Genomic DNA, 16,771 nt, shown 5'->3' on the forward strand with positions numbered 1-16,771 from the left:
AGAAGGATTTTTGCCTCTGTTGTGCTTCTCCAATCACTGCCCACCTCATTTCCTCAACCACAACGTTTATAGCTGGGCAAGAAAAACAACCAAAATGAAATTCCCTGTTATTCAGACCCGTTTAGAGCAGCACCAGCACTGAGAGGGGTGTCCATAGGGTGTGCATGTTGTGCTATCAACACACTCTGTCTAGGCCTCCCAGTACCAACCACTCTTCTTCCCATGGATATCCACCTCGGGAGCAGGGAGAACCCAGCCTGGCTGCCCTCAGGTCCCTGCCTTCCATTGCAAACCATCACTTCCAACGCTTCCCATCCTCCCTCCACCTCCTCACCCAGCTCTGGTCCCCCCCCGTGTGCCTCCAGAGCCCCGATGGGGAATGAACCCCAGGCACGGCTCAGTTTGGATCTTTATTGCTGAGCGCGCATCCCGGTGGGATGGGCAGCACGGAGCGGGATGTTGCAGGCCTGGCTGCAGGCGGTGTGAGCTGACCCCCCGCCGGCACCCGCACCAGCAGGACCTGCTGGGAATGATGCTGGGAACCCCACGGTGTCAGGATGCGCCGGGTCAGGGCGGGAGGATGCGGCTCGTGCTGTGAAGCAGCGGGTGGTTACTGGTGGTGGTGAGGATGCTCGCTGCGGTGCGGTGCGGGCCGAGCTGCACAGGCTGGTACAGAGGAGCCCTGGGTACCGGCTCCTGGTGCCTCACTGTGAGTGGACCAGCGCCCCGGCACCCTGCCCGAAGCCAAAGCCCTTGGGACCAAAGTTCTTGGCGTAGCAACCTGCAGAGGATGGGAAGGGAGAGACGGGTAAGGCCGGCAGCTGAACGCGAGCGGGTCCCCTCCTCTCCAAGCAGGCACTGCCTAAACTGGACAGGGTTTGCCGGGTTTGTTGGGCACACAGAAAGGCCTCAGGCACAGCAGGAAACCCAACCAAACCTCAGCCCCATCCTGCTCCATGCACAGGCATTTGCAGGCCCTCTCTCCACCCTTTGTAGCCTGGGACAAGGCAGCGGGGACGGTGGCACTCACAGGGAAGGTGGCACTCACCTTTGCAGTAGATCTCCCCATCTTTATCTGCCAGGGTGGTGGACTCCAGGCTTTTGCCACACTTGGCACAGCGGAAGCAGGACTTGTGCCAGGACTGTGGGACAGGAGCAGAACCCGGTCAGACACCCCCCTGGGGACAGGGAATGAGGCTTTGGCTTCCCAACACCATCACTTCCCTGGTTCTGACCCAAAGCCATTGGCAAAGAGGGTTGAGAACGGGGTGAAAGGTTTTGTGTGGGAAGAATGATCCTCCCAGAGCCGGGGGGGGGAAGATACAGAGAGGAAACATCAGGTGTGGCCACTGCTGGGAGATTTCACCCTCCTCCAGGCATCATTTGTAAGGAGCAATCACCCCCCTTTGGGGATCTGTCCTCCTGGAGGAGCCCTGCAGGTCACCCAGCTGAGATCCATCATCTGCAGGCAAGGCAGGCAGCAAACAGACACTGAGAATGCAGGAATCAGGCAGTGTTTAAAAATACCCCCTAATATCCCCCCCTGCCTGGCTCTGCCAGGCCTCTGGGGATACATGAGCTCAGAGGCAGCCGGAGCTGCTCCAGGAGGAATTTAAACAAACCCTTTGGAAAACACAAAACCTTTTTTGGAAGAAAATGTGAAATTCGGGGGCTGGAGTCATCCAGCAAACATCAGCACATGAAATACGCGCTCTGGAATCCGGCTTCGCGCCAGGGTAATCGCTTTGCCAGCTTTGGTTCCTTGTAAACACGGGGGCCAGAAGCCTACCAGGAAGCCCAGATCATGGTTTTGAGGGTGAATTCAGCTCCTGTCCCTGGGCTGACCCTCAATGTGCTCATCACAAAAGGGCACGATGCTGCTGTGGGAGGCCATTGCTTGTTGACTCGGTGCCTCCTCCCCTTGCTCTGGGGACAGGACCAGCACAGAAGCCCCAGGGAGGGCAGAGCACAGCAGGGTCAGCCAACCCTATCCTGGCCTGCATCAAAAGGAGCATGAGCAGCAGGGCCAAGGAGGTGATCCTGCCCCTCTGCTCTGCTCTCGTGAGACCTCACTTGGAGCATTGTGTGCAGTTCTGGTGTCCTCAACATAAAAAGGACATGGAGCTGTTGGAACAAGGCCAGAGGAGGCCATGAGGATGCTCAGGGGCTGGAGCACCTCCTGTATGGAGCCAGGCTGAGAAAGTTGGGGCTGTTCAGCCTGGAGAAGAGAAGCTGCGTGGAGACCTCAGAGCAGCTTCCAGTGTCTGAAGGGGGGCTATAGGGATGCTGGGGAGGGACTCTTCATTAGGGACTGCAGTGACAGGACAAGGGGTAACGGGTTCAAACTGAAACAGGGGAAGTTTAGATTGGATCTAAGGAGGAAATTCTTCCCTGTGAGGGTGGTGAGGCACTGGAATGGGTTGCCCAGGGAGGTTGTGAATGCTCCATCCCTGGCAGTGTTCAAGGCCAGGTTGGACAGAGCCTTGGGTGCCATGGTTTAGTGTGAGGTGTCCCTGCCCATGGCAGGGGTTTGGAAATTGATGATCTTCAGGTCCTTTCCAACCCTAACTATTCTATGATTCTATGTGGTCAGTGGCCACATCCAGCAGCAGGGATGTCTGCTGCCAGCTCTGCTGAGCAGGGCTCTGACCCTACAGGCCTGTAAGAGCGATGCACCTGGAGAGATGCAGCTGGAGAACCTGGTTTCCTTTTGGTGCCAGGCTTTGGTTTCAGGCCACCAGACCCCAAGCTGAGCCTGCAGCAGCCCATGGGTCCATCCAAGACCTTCTCTGAAGGTCGCCCAGGTACACACCACTCTCAGTGGCCCATCCATCCCAACCCCTTCTTACCTTTCCAGCTCCAATCACCTTCTCGGCTGCATACACGGCTTGGCCACAGCGAGGGCACCCATCAGCACCTCCAACTTTCTGGGCCATTCTGGATGCGTTGGGGTTGGTGGGTCGGTGGGACTGGCCTCTGGGGGTGGGAAGGAGTTTGTGATCAGGGCTGCACATGATGGAGGAGGGAAGGGCTATGGGATCACACAGCCCAACCCGGTTTGGAAGGGCTTTAGGCACATGGCTGTGTGTTAGGAAGGGATGGGAACGTGCTCAGGCAATGAGGACGTGTCTCATCAAGCCCCATCCCACCCTGCAGACAGGGTTCAGCGGCATTCCCCGAGGAGCAGAAGGGCAGAGCAGCTCATGGCATGCTCCACAGAGACGCTGCTGAAGCTCAGCATGGGCTGCACAGCCCGAGCATCACAAGCCTCTGCTTGTGATGTGGGGGAGAAGGGGCACACCACAGCCCCGGGTTGGAAAACAAGACTTAAACTCACTCTTCATATCTGATGCCCAGAGACTCGCCCTTGTCAGTGCTCAGGGTCCCTGCTCCCTGCCCGTATCCATAGCCCTTGGGACCGTACTTCTTGCCATAGCAGGACTTGCAGTAGATCTCCTCTCCATGCACAGCAACAGTGGTGCTGTCCAAGTTCTTCTTACAGACCACTGGAAAAGAGGGGAGGGTCGTTAGCCTGCTCAGCCAGAGCTCACTGATTACCTGCAGGAAACAAGTCCTCACAAGGGATGGGAGATCAGCTTTCAAGGAGTAAGGAAACCCTAGATCAGATCCCGGGGAAAGGGAGTGCATGCAAAACAGCTGGAGATAAGGATCACAACAAGCACATTGTCTGGCTTTAAAAGGAAGCAACCAAGGTCGGCACTAAGGCAAAGCTCTGTTAACCCTCCCGGTGCTGGCACCCTGCACTGAAACCAGGGGACATTGAAATTCCCCTACAAAGGCCTGCAGGACTCAGGAGCACAGGGATGGATGTCCCTGCCACACTGCCCGTCCACTGCAAGTAGCAATAGTCACTGGGGGAAAGGAATGGAGGCAAATACGTTATTCCTTGTGTTGAAGCAGACCAAAGCAGACCTGCAGCATCACCGCAGCTGATGGGCTGCAATGGTTGTGGCACATGAGGCTGTTTTCCAGACCCCAAGACCACAACAGAAGAGTCCATGCTACCATGTCCCCATCCCTGGCAGTGTTCAAGGCCAGGTTGGACACAGGGGTTGGAGCAAGCTGCTCCAGTGGAAGGGGTCCATGGCAGGGGTTGGAGCTGAGTGAGCTTTAAGGTCCCTTCCAAGCCAAAGCAGTCTGGGATTCTGGGATTTGGGTGTGTGCAGGGGTGGTCTCAGGTGAGGAACTCTAACTGAGCTGGGTGTTCAAACCTTGGGGATCAGCATGGGATGTAAGACAGGACAGGAGCAGACAGCAGCCAGGCTGGGGGTGAGGCTGAGCCCATCCAGAGCCTGGGCTTGGCGCTGGGCTCAGCCTGCACGGGCTCTTCTCCTGACTTTTAGGTTTCCCTGCCTCCTGCCCCGGCTCTGATCTCAGCCCCCGCCTTGGCTTCAATCCCTTCCTGGCACACAGCACCCAGCAAACAGCACCCAAACCGGCTCGCAGGGATCCCCGCTGCCTGCCTGGGGCAGGATCCAGGCGCCTGGGGCAGAGCCCGCCTGTTCCAGCAGCCACCCAGCCCTCCCATCCCGCTCACAGGCCTTAAATGTCGAGGCTCTCGGCAGCCCCTTGGCCTCTTTGCCTGCAGCAGCGTTCCTCGGCCTTTACCAATATCACAGGAATGCAAACAGAGCACAAACCACAGCGCCGAGAGCGGGGCTGAGGCAGCCCCGTTACTAAATATGGAGCGTGGAGAGCCCCGAGTGCTGCTGCTGGGAGCAGGAGGTGGAGAAGGAAACGTCTCCAGCCATCTAAGGAGGATCTGACAGGGTCCTCTCCTGGCTATGAGCTCCCATCCCAGCTCCAAACCCAGCAGGGCAGGAGCAGCATCCTTGCTGAGATTGAGTAGCTCTGGTTAACTGCTCCTGTAGGTACCGGGCTGGTGTTGAGGCTCTCTGCATCACCCTGGGGCTCATTGGGAGCATTCAGACAGACCCTCCAGGAGGGGAATTTGGGCACATTTAAAGAGCTTTTCCTAATGATCCCAATGGCATCTGTCTTTCTCTCTCCCCTGAGTGGGTTTAGAGCTCTAACCCCAGTCCCTCATCTGCACTAGCACAGACCAGACCTTTGAGAGACAGCAGGAAAATCCTTTCCCCGCTTCCTAGAAATCAGCCCCCAGCTCCTGCATGGCAGGAATTCCAGCACAGAGCACTCACCCAGTTAAGGACCCTTTGTTTTCCTAAGAGCTCCACAAAACAATTAGCCAGGAGCCGCTGCCACTTCCAGAGGCCAAACGGCCTCATTACAGAACATTCCTGCCGTGTCCTGTTGACTCAGCTGGAGCGATGCCACCGAGTCAATCACCAGGGCACTCCCTCGGCCCATCTCCGGTGCTAATGCACTGTGGTATGTTTGGCTCCTTTCTGATTGCTTTTGGGGCAGGGCAGGTCAAAGTGTTGGTTTTTCTCCCCTAAAGATAAGGGCTTCAAGCTCCCTGATGGGGCCCAAGCACAGCAGTGGGGAGCAAGCTGGGAACCTGAGTTTGGAGCTTGGTGTCACCCGCAGCCTGTGCCATGGAAATGGGAAGAGCCGCAGCCTGAAGTGGGGACCACACAGGCAGGATGGGCAGAACCTCTGGGATACATGGCAGGGGATTATGAACACCTCAAAGCACAGGGACAGGAGCACCATTGGACCACTCCCTGGTGACTTGCTTCCATGGGATGACCTTCTTCTCCACTTTGGCCATGTATTTCCTTCTTGAAGCAATGCCTTTTGTCCACTTGTATGGCTCTGGGTGCCAACATGGCACGGTAGAAGCTGCCCCGAGCAATCCAGATGCATGCAGAGGGCCACAGGGAAGGACAGATGCAGTGCGATGGGATCTCAGTCCCCAGACTGAGCTTCTCCACTGACATGGGCTCGGAGGGTAAAGCCAGTGGTAGGGGAAAACAAGGGCAACATTCGCCAGCCTCCTTATCTGGGTCTGGAGAAGAACCAGGACTTCCTGCTGTGGAGAGTGGCTGCAGCACAGGCACAGCACAGGGAAAGCCTCTCTGCAGCATCCCTGCCTCATCCTCTAGAGCCAAAGCCATGCTTCCAGCCTGGAAGCTCCCACAGAGAGTGCTACCAGCCAGGCTGTGCAGGGAGCAGGGATGGAGCAGCAGCTCCCCTCACATCTGCATCCATCCATGCACGCCGCATCCCGGGAGCCTGGCCAAGCCTCTGGTGTCCGTGCCAGGTGGACGCAGGAGCGCAGCCCCATGGGGACACTGGTATTTCCCTGCTGGCATAGGTCTACTGAGATTAGTTCTGGCTGAGTGCCTGTTTATAGGCCTGAGCTCTGCTCACTGCCCACACGGCAAAGAACCCGCTTGTGCTCTCTGCTGCAATGGGATGCTGTTATGGGAGCAGAGAACAGGGACCAGGCAAGGAAACATTAAACCTCAGAAGGTGCTAAACCCTGCTCTGAGGATGCACTTCTCTTGCTGCTGTGCCAGATGCAGAATGGCACATCATGATGATGGGCCATCAGCACACACAGGCAACGTGGGTGATGCTGCTAGCACATGATCCTGATAGCCTGCAAGGGCAGGGGACACAATGCTGGTAAAACACAGGCTGAGGATACAGGTCATCTTTGTATTTAAAGGTCCTGCAGTCCCCTGGATGTGGACACCCAGGTTTAAGGAGCTGCTCTCAGCACTGTACCACTGCTCGCCTGTCCCTGCATTGCTGCCCCTGTATCCCCAAAGGGAGGGGAAGGGTCTGTGGACCTGCAGCATGAGCCTGCAGTACATGCAGGATCCTGCAGAGCAAGCAGAGGAAACGGTCTCTGCACTGAGGTAACCCACAATCTCCTGCTTCCATCAGCAGCAGGGCCAGGACAGGACTTCATCTTCCTCCCATCATCTCCAGGGGCAAAGGGCAGATCCCATGTCAGTCTCCAAGGCCCAACCACCTTTTTAGTGCAGCAAAGCCACTTGGAAGAGTCAAGGTAGCATCACCCCAGAGCACTGCATGGGATGTGCCACCTCCTGCCACCACTCTCCACAGACTCTCTGTCTCTTGCTCCAATCCTTGCTCAGGGAAAGGCTCCTGAGCATCCACCCAGCCCATAAACACAAAGCTGATGGGTGCTGCCTGGATGCAGGGTGGAAGGGCAAGGGAAGGGCTGGTACTCACTGCACAAGAAGCAGGACTTGTGGAAGCTGTTGCCTTCGCATTGCACTTCCTCGGCGAAGTACACGGCCTTCTGGCAGACACCACACTTCTTCCCTCCTCCCCAGTTCGGCATCCTGCAGAGACAGCATGGGCAGGAACGGCGTCAGGGTGGGAGGTGAGGCAGGAACGGGGCAGGAGGCGGGGATGGGGCAGGAGGCAGCGATGGGGCAGGAGGCAGCGATGGGGCAGGAGGTAGGGACGGGGCAGGAGGAAGAGATGGGGCAGGAGGTAGGGATGGGGCAGGAGGCATGGATGAGGCAGGAGGAGGGATGGGGCAGGAGGTAGGGATGGGGAAGGAGGCAGGGATGGGGCAGGAGGCAGGGATGGGGCAGGAGGCAGCGATGGGGAAGGAGGCAGCGATGGGGAAAGGGATGGGGCAGGAGGCAGGGACGGGGCAGGAGGAAGGGATGGGGCAGGAGGCAGGGATGGGGCAGGAGGCAGCGATGGGGCAGGAGGCAGCGATGGGGCAGGAGGCAGCGATGGGGCAGGAGGCAGCGATGGGGCAGGAGGAAGGGATGGGGCAGGAGGCAGGGACGGGGCAGGAGGCAGGGACGGGGCAGGAGGCAGGGACGGGGCAGGAGGCAGCGATGGGGCAGGAGGCAGCGATGGGGCAGGAGGCAGGGATGGGGCAGGAGGAAGGGATGGGGCAGGAGGAAGGGATGAGGCAGGAGCGGGGGGAGGAGGCAGGGACGGGGCAGGAGGCAGGGACGGGGCAGGAGGCAGGGATGGGGCAGGAGGCAGGGATGGGGCAGGAGGCAGGGATGGGGCAGGAGGAGGGATGGGGCAGGAGGAAGGGATGGGGCAGGAGGCAGCGATGGGGCAGAACAAGGGGGCTGTAGTGGGCATCCCCAGCAGTGCTCCAGCAGCTGTTCCACATCTGCATGTGCAGGCACCACCCCTGTTTGCTGCCTGCACACCCACAGGGCTGCCATTAGCAGCATGACCCCAGCACCCAGCAGTATGAGCAGCCTCCTGAGGACCACTGCCCCTGCCAGCCAGGAGCAGCAGAAATCCGGCTGTCCCCAAAGCCATGGGACCTCCCAGCTCCTTTCTGTGCCAGGAAAAGGAAGGAAGCGGGACAATGATGGGAAACTGTGCTCACAGAGGTACCCACGGCACCGACCGCATGAGCTCACAGCCCTGCTATGGCCCCTGGACCGAGCAGTGCAGCGGAGCCAGGGTGAGTGATCCTTGCTGCAGGACAGGGTACAAGTTGTCACCATGGCTGGAAACAGCTCCAGCTTCTCCTCCCCAAACTTCCCTTCCATTTCTGCCACCGCAAGGCAGGGGTACAGTGAGTGTTACCCAAAGGGCAGGAGCTGACCCCGATACCACCTGGCTCTTGTCCCCTATAGCATCATCAGCTTCTGCCTTGCCTGGCCATCTCCCTGTACAAGCTTCTACATCCCCTCCAAGACTGCAGGTACAAGGAAGTCCACAGCCCCAGGGACATAGGCTCATGCCCAAGGCAAAGCACCAGCCCCAGCCACCATGCAGCTCCTTGGCAGCATAGAAATGCTTCTGTTTCTCTCTCCTCTTCCCTGAAATGCATCTGATGAGACATGGTCAGAAGGCCCCTTGGTCTGCAAATGTGCAGATAACCCCAAAACACTGTGAGCAGTGAACAGAAGCAGCAGAGCTCCAACCCTTGATCCTTCTGAAGACCAGGCCAACATAAACCTCAAGACATTCAAGCACCAAAGTCCTATGAGGAGATTCTGAGCAAGGTGGTTGGTGGAGAAGGCTAAGGAGGATCTAACAGCAACCGAAGCACTCTGCCAAAACACTTTCTGGTTGTGCCCAATGGCATAAGAAAGGTGATGATCACAAGCTGCAGCTTGGGGGGTCTCCAGAGGCCTCTCTCCATCAACACTTCTGGAATTCTCCATCCTTCTCCCACGTGGGGACAGGCAGCAGAAATCACCCTCCCCATGGATCTAAGGAGGAAATTCTTTCCTGTGAGGGTGGTGAGGCACTGGAATGGGTTGCCCAGGGAGGTTGTGAATGCTCCATCCCTGGCAGTGTTCAAGGCCAGGTTGGACAGAGCCTTGGGTGCCATGGTTTAGTGTGAGGTGTCCCTGCCCATGGCAGGGGGTTGGAACTGGATGATCTTAAGGTCCTTTCCAACCCTAACTATTCTATGATTCTATGTGCTCCCCAACTCCCAGATAGTTAAAGCAGCAGGACCAAGGTCCCCCAAACCTGCCTGGCAGGAGAGGGATGTTGAACACAACAGGACCAGGGGCTGTATGAACACCAACCGGGGTGAAGAGGGAGAAGGAAGCGCTGAGACCCCCCCTGCTCACAGCGCACAGCGAGATCTCGGTGCCTTGCAGGGTATGGGAAGGTCGAGCTCTGCCCTGCGTGTGTTCTGCCAGGAAACGGAAAGGGGAAGCTGCGCTCAGCCTGGTTTAACAGCGCCAGGCACCGCTCAGGGGCTCCGCTGGCTCCCGGGGCTGGAGCTGCGATCCCAGCGCATGGGGAAGTCTCTCTTGTGAAGGCGCTGCGGTGCCAGATCCCTCCCTTCCAGCCTGGTCATCCCAGCCCCAGCCTTTGGATTGCCTTAAAAGGACACAAAGTGCTCCGCTCCAGGGCCTGTTGTTTTCCTCCTGCGCCCGGAGGAGGACCCGACCTGGTGCAGGAGTTTCCTTGGAGGGCAGAAACATGGAGCAGCATCAGGGGCCCGCTGGCCCCCTTTGTCCCTGTGCCCAGTGTGCCAGACCCCTGGTCAGCAATAGCAGGACACAACAGCCCCCTGCCCATCCCCACCACTCCCTGCCCCACAGCATCGTGCTCAGGGACAAGCTGCCTCGTGTGGGTTGCAGCCTGCTGCTCCCCTTTGCCTCCAGGGCACCTTTTCTTTCCCTTTACAGCAGCAGGGAAGGAAGAGGCTGTGTTTGTCCCAAACAGCGGGGTTCATCTGCCCAAACTGAGACAACAGCAGTGGGGACACGTTCCCTGAGCTCCTGCAAGTCTATGGGAGGAGAGAAGATGCTTCTGGGCGAAGCTCATCTGATGTTCGCCTCAAGATCGACTCTTTTTGCTGCCTCTTTACCTCCATCCACCATGGAAGGAGGCAGTTTAAGCCATGTCACAGTGATTTCAGTGGGCAAAGCCACATCCCAGCAATGCACCAGGGTGTGGGGAGAGACCATGGAAATGAGTTTGTCCTGGGGATACCCAGGCTTGTTATAGCTCACAGCTGGGCACAGAGGAAGCCTGAGATAAGATTTAACTGCTGGGAATGCCCTCTTAGACCACAGTGTACACAGGCACACGCTGAGAGCCGCAGGAGACACCAAAAAGCAGTTTCTGCTACAGGTCAGTATCAGCAGGAAAGACAAAGAAGCAGAGCACCCTGCTCATGGAGCCCAGGACCCACACTGGCCATCTCAGAAGCCAGTTTCTGAGACCAACCGGTCCTGCCCATCCCAATGCCATGAGTAATGACTACTGGAGGACATGTCACAGAGTCTGCAACCCTTCCAGCCTGGTTTTCTGTTGGAATTGCGTGTATTGTGCACCATGGAGCTCACACCATTTTCTGCCCCATTGCAACACACAGTGACCGCAGTCACACTTCTCCATATCACCCTGGACGCACTCACAATGAGGAACAGGAGGCAGCAGTCCTGCAGCCAGGGACCTCGCTGAGCATAAGGTAAGAGACAAACCCAGAGCTGCCAAAACACAAGATTCTTTTCCTCCCTCCTGCAGCTCCACATCCCATGTACCACAGCCTCACAGCTAACACAGCCCTATGGACAGCAGCATCCTTGGCAGTGTTCAAGGCCAGGTTGGACACAGGGGCTTGGAGCAAGCTGCTTCAGTGGAAGGGGTCCCTGCCCGTGGCAGGGGTTGGAGCTGGAGGAGCTTTAAGGTCCCTTCCAACACAAACTACGCTGGGATTCTATGATCCTCTGCACCAGGCATGGCTCAGCCCTGGAGCTGGCCATTGTCTGCTCTGTGTAGGTCAAGGGGCCTCAAAACCCAAGCTCTTTAACCAAGAGCTGTGTCACTGGGCAGTGCAGACACAAGCGAGGCCCACACAGAACCACCCAGGTCTGACACTTCTGGAAGTCAGTTTTAGTGTCTGATGTCTGGATCAGATGTAAGCTATGGACTCACCTGTGTTTCAGGGCTACGCTAAACCACCAGTATAGACCAGTATGGAACCAGTATGGTCTGGTGGTTTGGGGTATCCTCTAAACCTGGGCCGTAAGGGGAAGCAGTGAGATGAAGCCAAGTAGGAACACAATGTCAGCCTCTCCTTAGACCAGTGTGCAGAGCTGGCAGCCCCCTGCCAGAGAATGGCTGGGATTGAACTGCTGGAGCTGAAGCAGCACCCACCACCATGTGCTGCTATGGGAGCACCCAGAGAACCAGAGCATCATAGAACACCAGGCTGAAGGATCATCTGCTACAACCTTCCTGGGCAAAGCATGACCTAGACTGTATGTCCAAGCACCCTGTCCAGTCAAATCTGAAGTGTCCAACAGCATTGAACAGCACTGCACGTTCTCCCACCTATGTGCTGGGATGTTCTACTTGTATCCTACAGTAATGAATAGCAGAGCAATCACTTTGTGCTTGGAGGAGATCACTGAGGAACAGAAGACTCATGCTGGCCCCTGTAAAAGGTTCCTTCTTTGTTCCAATCAGTGTTAATAATGCAAGTGGATGCCAGAAAACATCACCAGTGCTGCATGAACTTCACTCCCTAGAATGTTCACAGCAGTCCATGCAGTATCATTATATACCCTGGCAAAGGGACAAGTCAGAAGGGAAGAAACCATAGCAGGAGCCCCAGGCCCTGGGGTCTGCTCAGTGCCTCTCAGTACTGGGAGCAGCTGGAATAGGCATGAAACGAGCAGAAATCTGAAGCAGGAGGCACCAAAACAGATGGGACGTGCGGGCAGAGCAGGAAGGGAGCAGTTCATGGGTATCACAGGGAACAGCATGTGGGAAATCACCAGGGCAGAGCACCAGGGACTCAGCACCAGTAACTGCCATCCGGTCATAGAGGACTCTGCCCCAGACAGACGGTGCCAGTCACAAAGCAGCTTTCACATCACCTGGGCACAGGTTGAAATCACACTGCAAGAGGGAGGTGGGAGCTTCACCCCTGTCCCCCTCACACGTCAGCTGGGTGGAGCAGTGCCTGCGCTGCCAGCAGTGGAAGCAAAGGTCGGTGGTGGTGGTGGTGAGCTGGTGAGCGAGAGGAGGACGGGGGCCTGAGGGTGATGAGCACCAGGACACAGCAAAGCCCTGGGCATCACCAGGGAGAAATCACAGAATGGAGCTGTATCAGGCCAGGCATCTCTGAGGGCTCTGCCATGAGAGGAGGCAGAAAGTCAGGAGGGTCCATGGTCCCCTCATGTGGAGCTCATCTACTCTACAGGTCCTGATGCAGCACAACCTGGTGCTGCCTCTGCTGCCACCAATGAAGCAGCTTCCACGTTTGCTGGGCCAGGGAAAGGGCTGGTATGGCCAGTGCTGCCCAGAGCCGGGCTATTGCCTGTGGACCAGCATGCTGTGGCTGCTGCCCACACTGCTTCCAGGCCTTGGCTGCAAAGGCAACTTGATCCCAACTGCGCTCCTCAAAGAAAAAACTAATTTTAACCAGGAAAAAGAAAGCCAAAGAAATTTTCAGGGCTGCCAAGAAAAGCTTCCTGCCGGAATCCCAATCCATAACCTGACCAAGCTCACTTGAGCTTTTGCAAAGCCCTTATTTCCTAATCGGTCACATCCTTGTCACTTTGTGCTGCCTTCCAGGAGCAGGGAGCCCAGAAGAGAAACCGGTCACACCAGAGGTTCAGGCAGTGACATCCCAGCCAGAGAGACCCCGATCCAGGGGACGGGAGAGGCGGGCAGTGAGTCTGAGGCTGGGCAGACGGAGCCACCGAGCAGTGGGAGCAGTGAGGGCACCGTGGTCCTCCCCAGGACCAGGAGTGCCCACAGACACTGCCCCCCCATCTCAGCCTCACCACGAACCACCAGGAGATGCAGCATCCAAAGCCCATCTCACACCAAACACCACTCCAGCGCTTCACCTTCTCACCCGCTCCATCCCTGTCTCTGTTTGCCAAGCGCTCATCAACACCCGCTCCTGATGCGCGCATCCGCGCATCCCTCCTACGCGCTGGCCCCGCTGCCAGCTCGGAGGTTTGGGAAGCGGTTCCTGCAAGCGGCTCCCCCGTGTACCCCGCCAGCTCCTCCGCAGCGGAACATCAGCGCACGGCAGCGGAGAGGCCCGGTCTCCGCGGTGTGAGCTTCACTCACAGCGAACCCACAAGGGAACGGGATGCAAGCGCCGAGCGAGGACCACAGCCCCGAGCTGTCCCATTGCCAAGCGGGGAGTAGCGCGAGTAGGAAGTCGGGAAGCACCCGCGGATGCCCGCTCTCTATAGCGAAGTTCACCGGGGCTGATGCAAGAGCTTTGGCTTCCGCGTGTGCCCCATGTGCGCGCACACGGTGGGGTCCGCGCCCCCGCCCCGCATCCCACCGGGTGGGTGATCCCGAGGGATGCGGGAGCTCCGGGGATGGAGCCGCCCGCTCGGGACAGGACCTGAACCGTTGGCTCCGCAACGGGACCGAGCAACGGGACCGAGCACCGGAGGGCCAGCGGCTGCCCCCCCCGGCCCGCACCTACCTGCAGCTGGGCCGGGCCGGGCCGGTCGGTGTCGGGAGCGGCGCTGGGGCCGGCGGCCGCCCGGGGCTTTTGTTGGCGACGGGAGAAGGCGGGTCCCGGGGCGGCGGCGATTTGCGCTCGGCGCCAGCCAGGCCTGATGTCACGGTGGCCGCCGCCCCGAGGGCCCCACGGAAGGAGGAACCAAGGGCCGGGATCGCCACCGCCACGGGGAGCCCCCGCCGCCGGGGTCCCCATCACCCCGCCTACCCCAGCCCCACACCACTGGGAATCTGCCCCCATCCCACTCCCACAGCCCGGAGTTCTGCTGGGACAGGGAACACCACAAAGTGACCACACACTGGCTGTATCATATGCAGAGTTTATTAAGCAAGCACACTAAAGCAAGCACGCTAATGGGAATTAGGTAAATATCTCTCTATGTATAATGAATAAGTACAATAAAACCAATCAGAGATATAAAGTAGTGAAGAAAGGCAGCAATGCACTAAATCATTACTGCACACAGAGAAGAGAGATTAAGAAGAAATACTTCACCAGTTACCTCTGGATCATCATCCAGGCCCACACTTCCAGCTGGGAATACAATACGCTGTGGCAAACAACATACTTTGCAATGTCACTCAGTCATGAGAGGGAATCAACTCTCAGCTAGGTTCCCATCCATTATATGGGGTGAATCCTTTGGAGCAGGAAGTGTATCACAGAGCCATAGAATCATATAATCAGCTAGGTTGGGAAAGACCTTTAAGATCACCCAACCCAGGAGTACCCCAACACTGCCAAGTCCCCGTTAAACCACATCACTGAGGTACTCGTCTCCATGGTGAGTGAACACTTGTAGGGACCGTGACTCCAGCACTGCCCTGGGCAGCCTGTTCCGATGCCTGACCTCAATGAAGAGATGCCTGTCAGATGTCCCATAGCCCTTGTCGTGCTTCCATGCCCAAGCATCCTGGAAGCAGCCTAGAGGAAGTGCGGCTGCAGGGCCATGAAGAGAGGCTGCTGTGAGTGCCACCCACTGTCACCTGCTGCGGGAGGAGCTGCCTTTGCTGCTTGCAGCTGTGAAGCTGTATTTTGAATGCAGAGTTTCAAATAACGAGTGGTGCTGCCCTCAACACCAGAAGGATGAGGAGCTGTTGGAGCGAGGCCAGAGGAGGCCATGGAGATGCTGTAAGGGCTGGAGCAGCTCTGCTCTGGAGCCAGGCTGAGAGAGCTGGGCTGGGGCAGCCTGGAGAAGAGAAGGCTCCTGAAGGGGAGACCTTAGAGCAGCTCCAGTGCCTAAAGGGGCTGCAGGAAACCTGGAGAGGGGCTTGGGACAAGGGATGTAGGGACAGGCCAAGGGGAATGGCTTGAACCTGCCCGAGGGGAGACTGAGCTGAGCTCTTAGGCAGAAGCTCTTCCCTGTGAGGGTGCTGAGGCGCTGGCACAGGGTGCCCAGAGAAGCTGTGGCTGCCCCATCCCTGGCAGTGCTCAAGGCCAGCTTGGACACAGGGGCTTGGAGCAAGCTGCTCCAGTGGAAGGGGTCCCTGCCCGTGGCAGGGGTTGGAGCTGGAAGAGCTTTAGGGTCCCTTCCACCCCAACCCAGTCTGTGGGTCTGTGAAATGCCACCGGTCTGGGGGACGTGTCAGTGACCATTGATCCGTGCGCTCCTCCTGCGGTTCCTCTGGTGAATAACCTGAGGCAAATCCCCTGTTGGGTACCACAGAACAACCTGAGAGTGCAGCCCCTCTGCTGGGCACCATCACCGCCTGCCAGGAGAGGGATGCTCAGCACCGCAGAGCCACGAGAGGGCGCAGTGGAGCCAAGCCCCATTGGAAACGTTCCTGGTTCGGGCCGGTAGAGCTGGGAACCCGCTGTGGCTGGTGGGGCTGTGCCCCTCGCCCCACTCCCATGGCGCTGCTGCCGTCCTGGCCATCGCTGCCCCTCGGCCGTGCCCGGTGCCGCGGGCCCGGCGGGCGGCGCTGCCTCCTCGCACCGCGTCCGCTCGGTGGGAGGGAGCCGGGCGCTTGCGATGGCGGCGGCGCGCGGGGACTGCTGGGAGTTGTAGTCCGGTGCCGGGCAGGTGCAGCGGCGCGCGGGGGCTGCCGGGAGTTGTAGTCCTTCCTGGGCGGGCAGGTGCGGCGGCGCCCGCGGGAACTACACGTCCCGGCATGCCGCGGGGCGCGGGCGGCGCGGGCGCGGCGGCGGCGGCGGTGGGGGCGTATCGAAGATGGCGGCGGGGGCGCTGCGCCCCGCTCCCGGCTGAGGCGCGGTGCGGTCCCTGCGCCTCAGTGCGGCGGCGGCGATGTCAGAGCCGGAGCACCTGGGCGGGAAGCGGGCCGAGTCGGCGCGGCTGCGGCGGGCCGAGCAGCTGCGGCGCTGGAAGGGCTCCCTGACCGAGCAGGAGCCCGTGGCGCCGGGGGGCGGCCGGGGCCGACACCGCGGCGATGGGGGGTCCCGCGTCCGTTTCGAGGAAGGCGCTGTCTTCCTGGCCGCCTGCTCCAGCGGGGACACCGAGGAGGTGAAGCGGCTGCTGGGCCGCGGCGCCCGCATCAACACCACCAACGTGGACGGGCTGACAGCCCTGCACCAGGTACCGGCGGCCCGGCGCTGGGGAACGGGGAGTCGGGCCCGGGCCGGGGGTTGTTGTGGGGGGGACTCGGCCTCATCCCTCCGCGCTCCTCGCTGGGGCACCGGGGCTCGGGAGGACGCGTTTCGGGGGTGCCCCGGTGCTGTCGCGGAGGCAGCGGGTTGTTTATAACCGATACGGGTTTGAGCCCCGTCAGTGTGCCGGTGCCGTGCCCACGGCAGCGTGTTCCGGTCCTCACAGGGATACCGAGTGCCTCAGGAAAAGAAAACAGTGGGCTGGCAGAGCCGATTCATTCATTTTGGGAAAACTTCCTCTTTGTGCTTGGGATCTGCTGAAATAGGGGAAATTTCCCTCCCGGGGGG

General features: G+C 58.9%; 3 protein-coding genes across 11 annotated transcripts in view; 2 read left to right on the top strand and 1 right to left on the bottom strand.

The window, feature by feature from the left end:
* Positions 1-16,771, top strand: part of IGFN1 (immunoglobulin like and fibronectin type III domain containing 1) — a 212,574-nt gene that overhangs the window by 153,097 nt on the left and 42,706 nt on the right. The gene's annotated exons all lie outside the window — the stretch shown is intronic.
* Positions 421-13,997, bottom strand: CSRP1 (cysteine and glycine rich protein 1). Its single transcript, XM_061363108.1, has 6 exons — positions 13,841-13,997; positions 7,150-7,262; positions 3,338-3,506; positions 2,850-2,976; positions 1,049-1,142; positions 421-781 (listed from the first exon to the last, which is right to left on the bottom strand). Exons 2-6 carry the CDS (start codon positions 7,259-7,261, stop codon positions 705-707), a joined length of 579 nt encoding a protein of 192 aa, XP_061219092.1. The 5' UTR covers position 7,262; positions 13,841-13,997; the 3' UTR covers positions 421-704.
* The window catches only part of PPP1R12B (protein phosphatase 1 regulatory subunit 12B), a 99,297-nt gene continuing 98,546 nt past the window's right edge, over positions 16,021-16,771 (top strand). For all 6 annotated transcript variants that reach the window (XM_061363125.1, XM_061363123.1, XM_061363124.1 and 3 more), the window contains exon 1: positions 16,021-16,412. In XM_061363125.1, the coding sequence (XP_061219109.1) occupies positions 16,125-16,412 (288 nt within the window). In that variant the 5' untranslated portion in view covers positions 16,021-16,124. The remainder of the gene's footprint in view (positions 16,413-16,771) is intronic.

Source organism: Neopsephotus bourkii, unplaced genomic scaffold, assembly GCF_033783945.1.
Source record: "Neopsephotus bourkii isolate Nb327-2 ecotype Australia unplaced genomic scaffold, CSIRO-AGI_Nbou_v1 NB_1139, whole genome shotgun sequence".
Lineage (NCBI taxonomy): Eukaryota > Metazoa > Chordata > Aves > Psittaciformes > Psittacidae > Neopsephotus > Neopsephotus bourkii.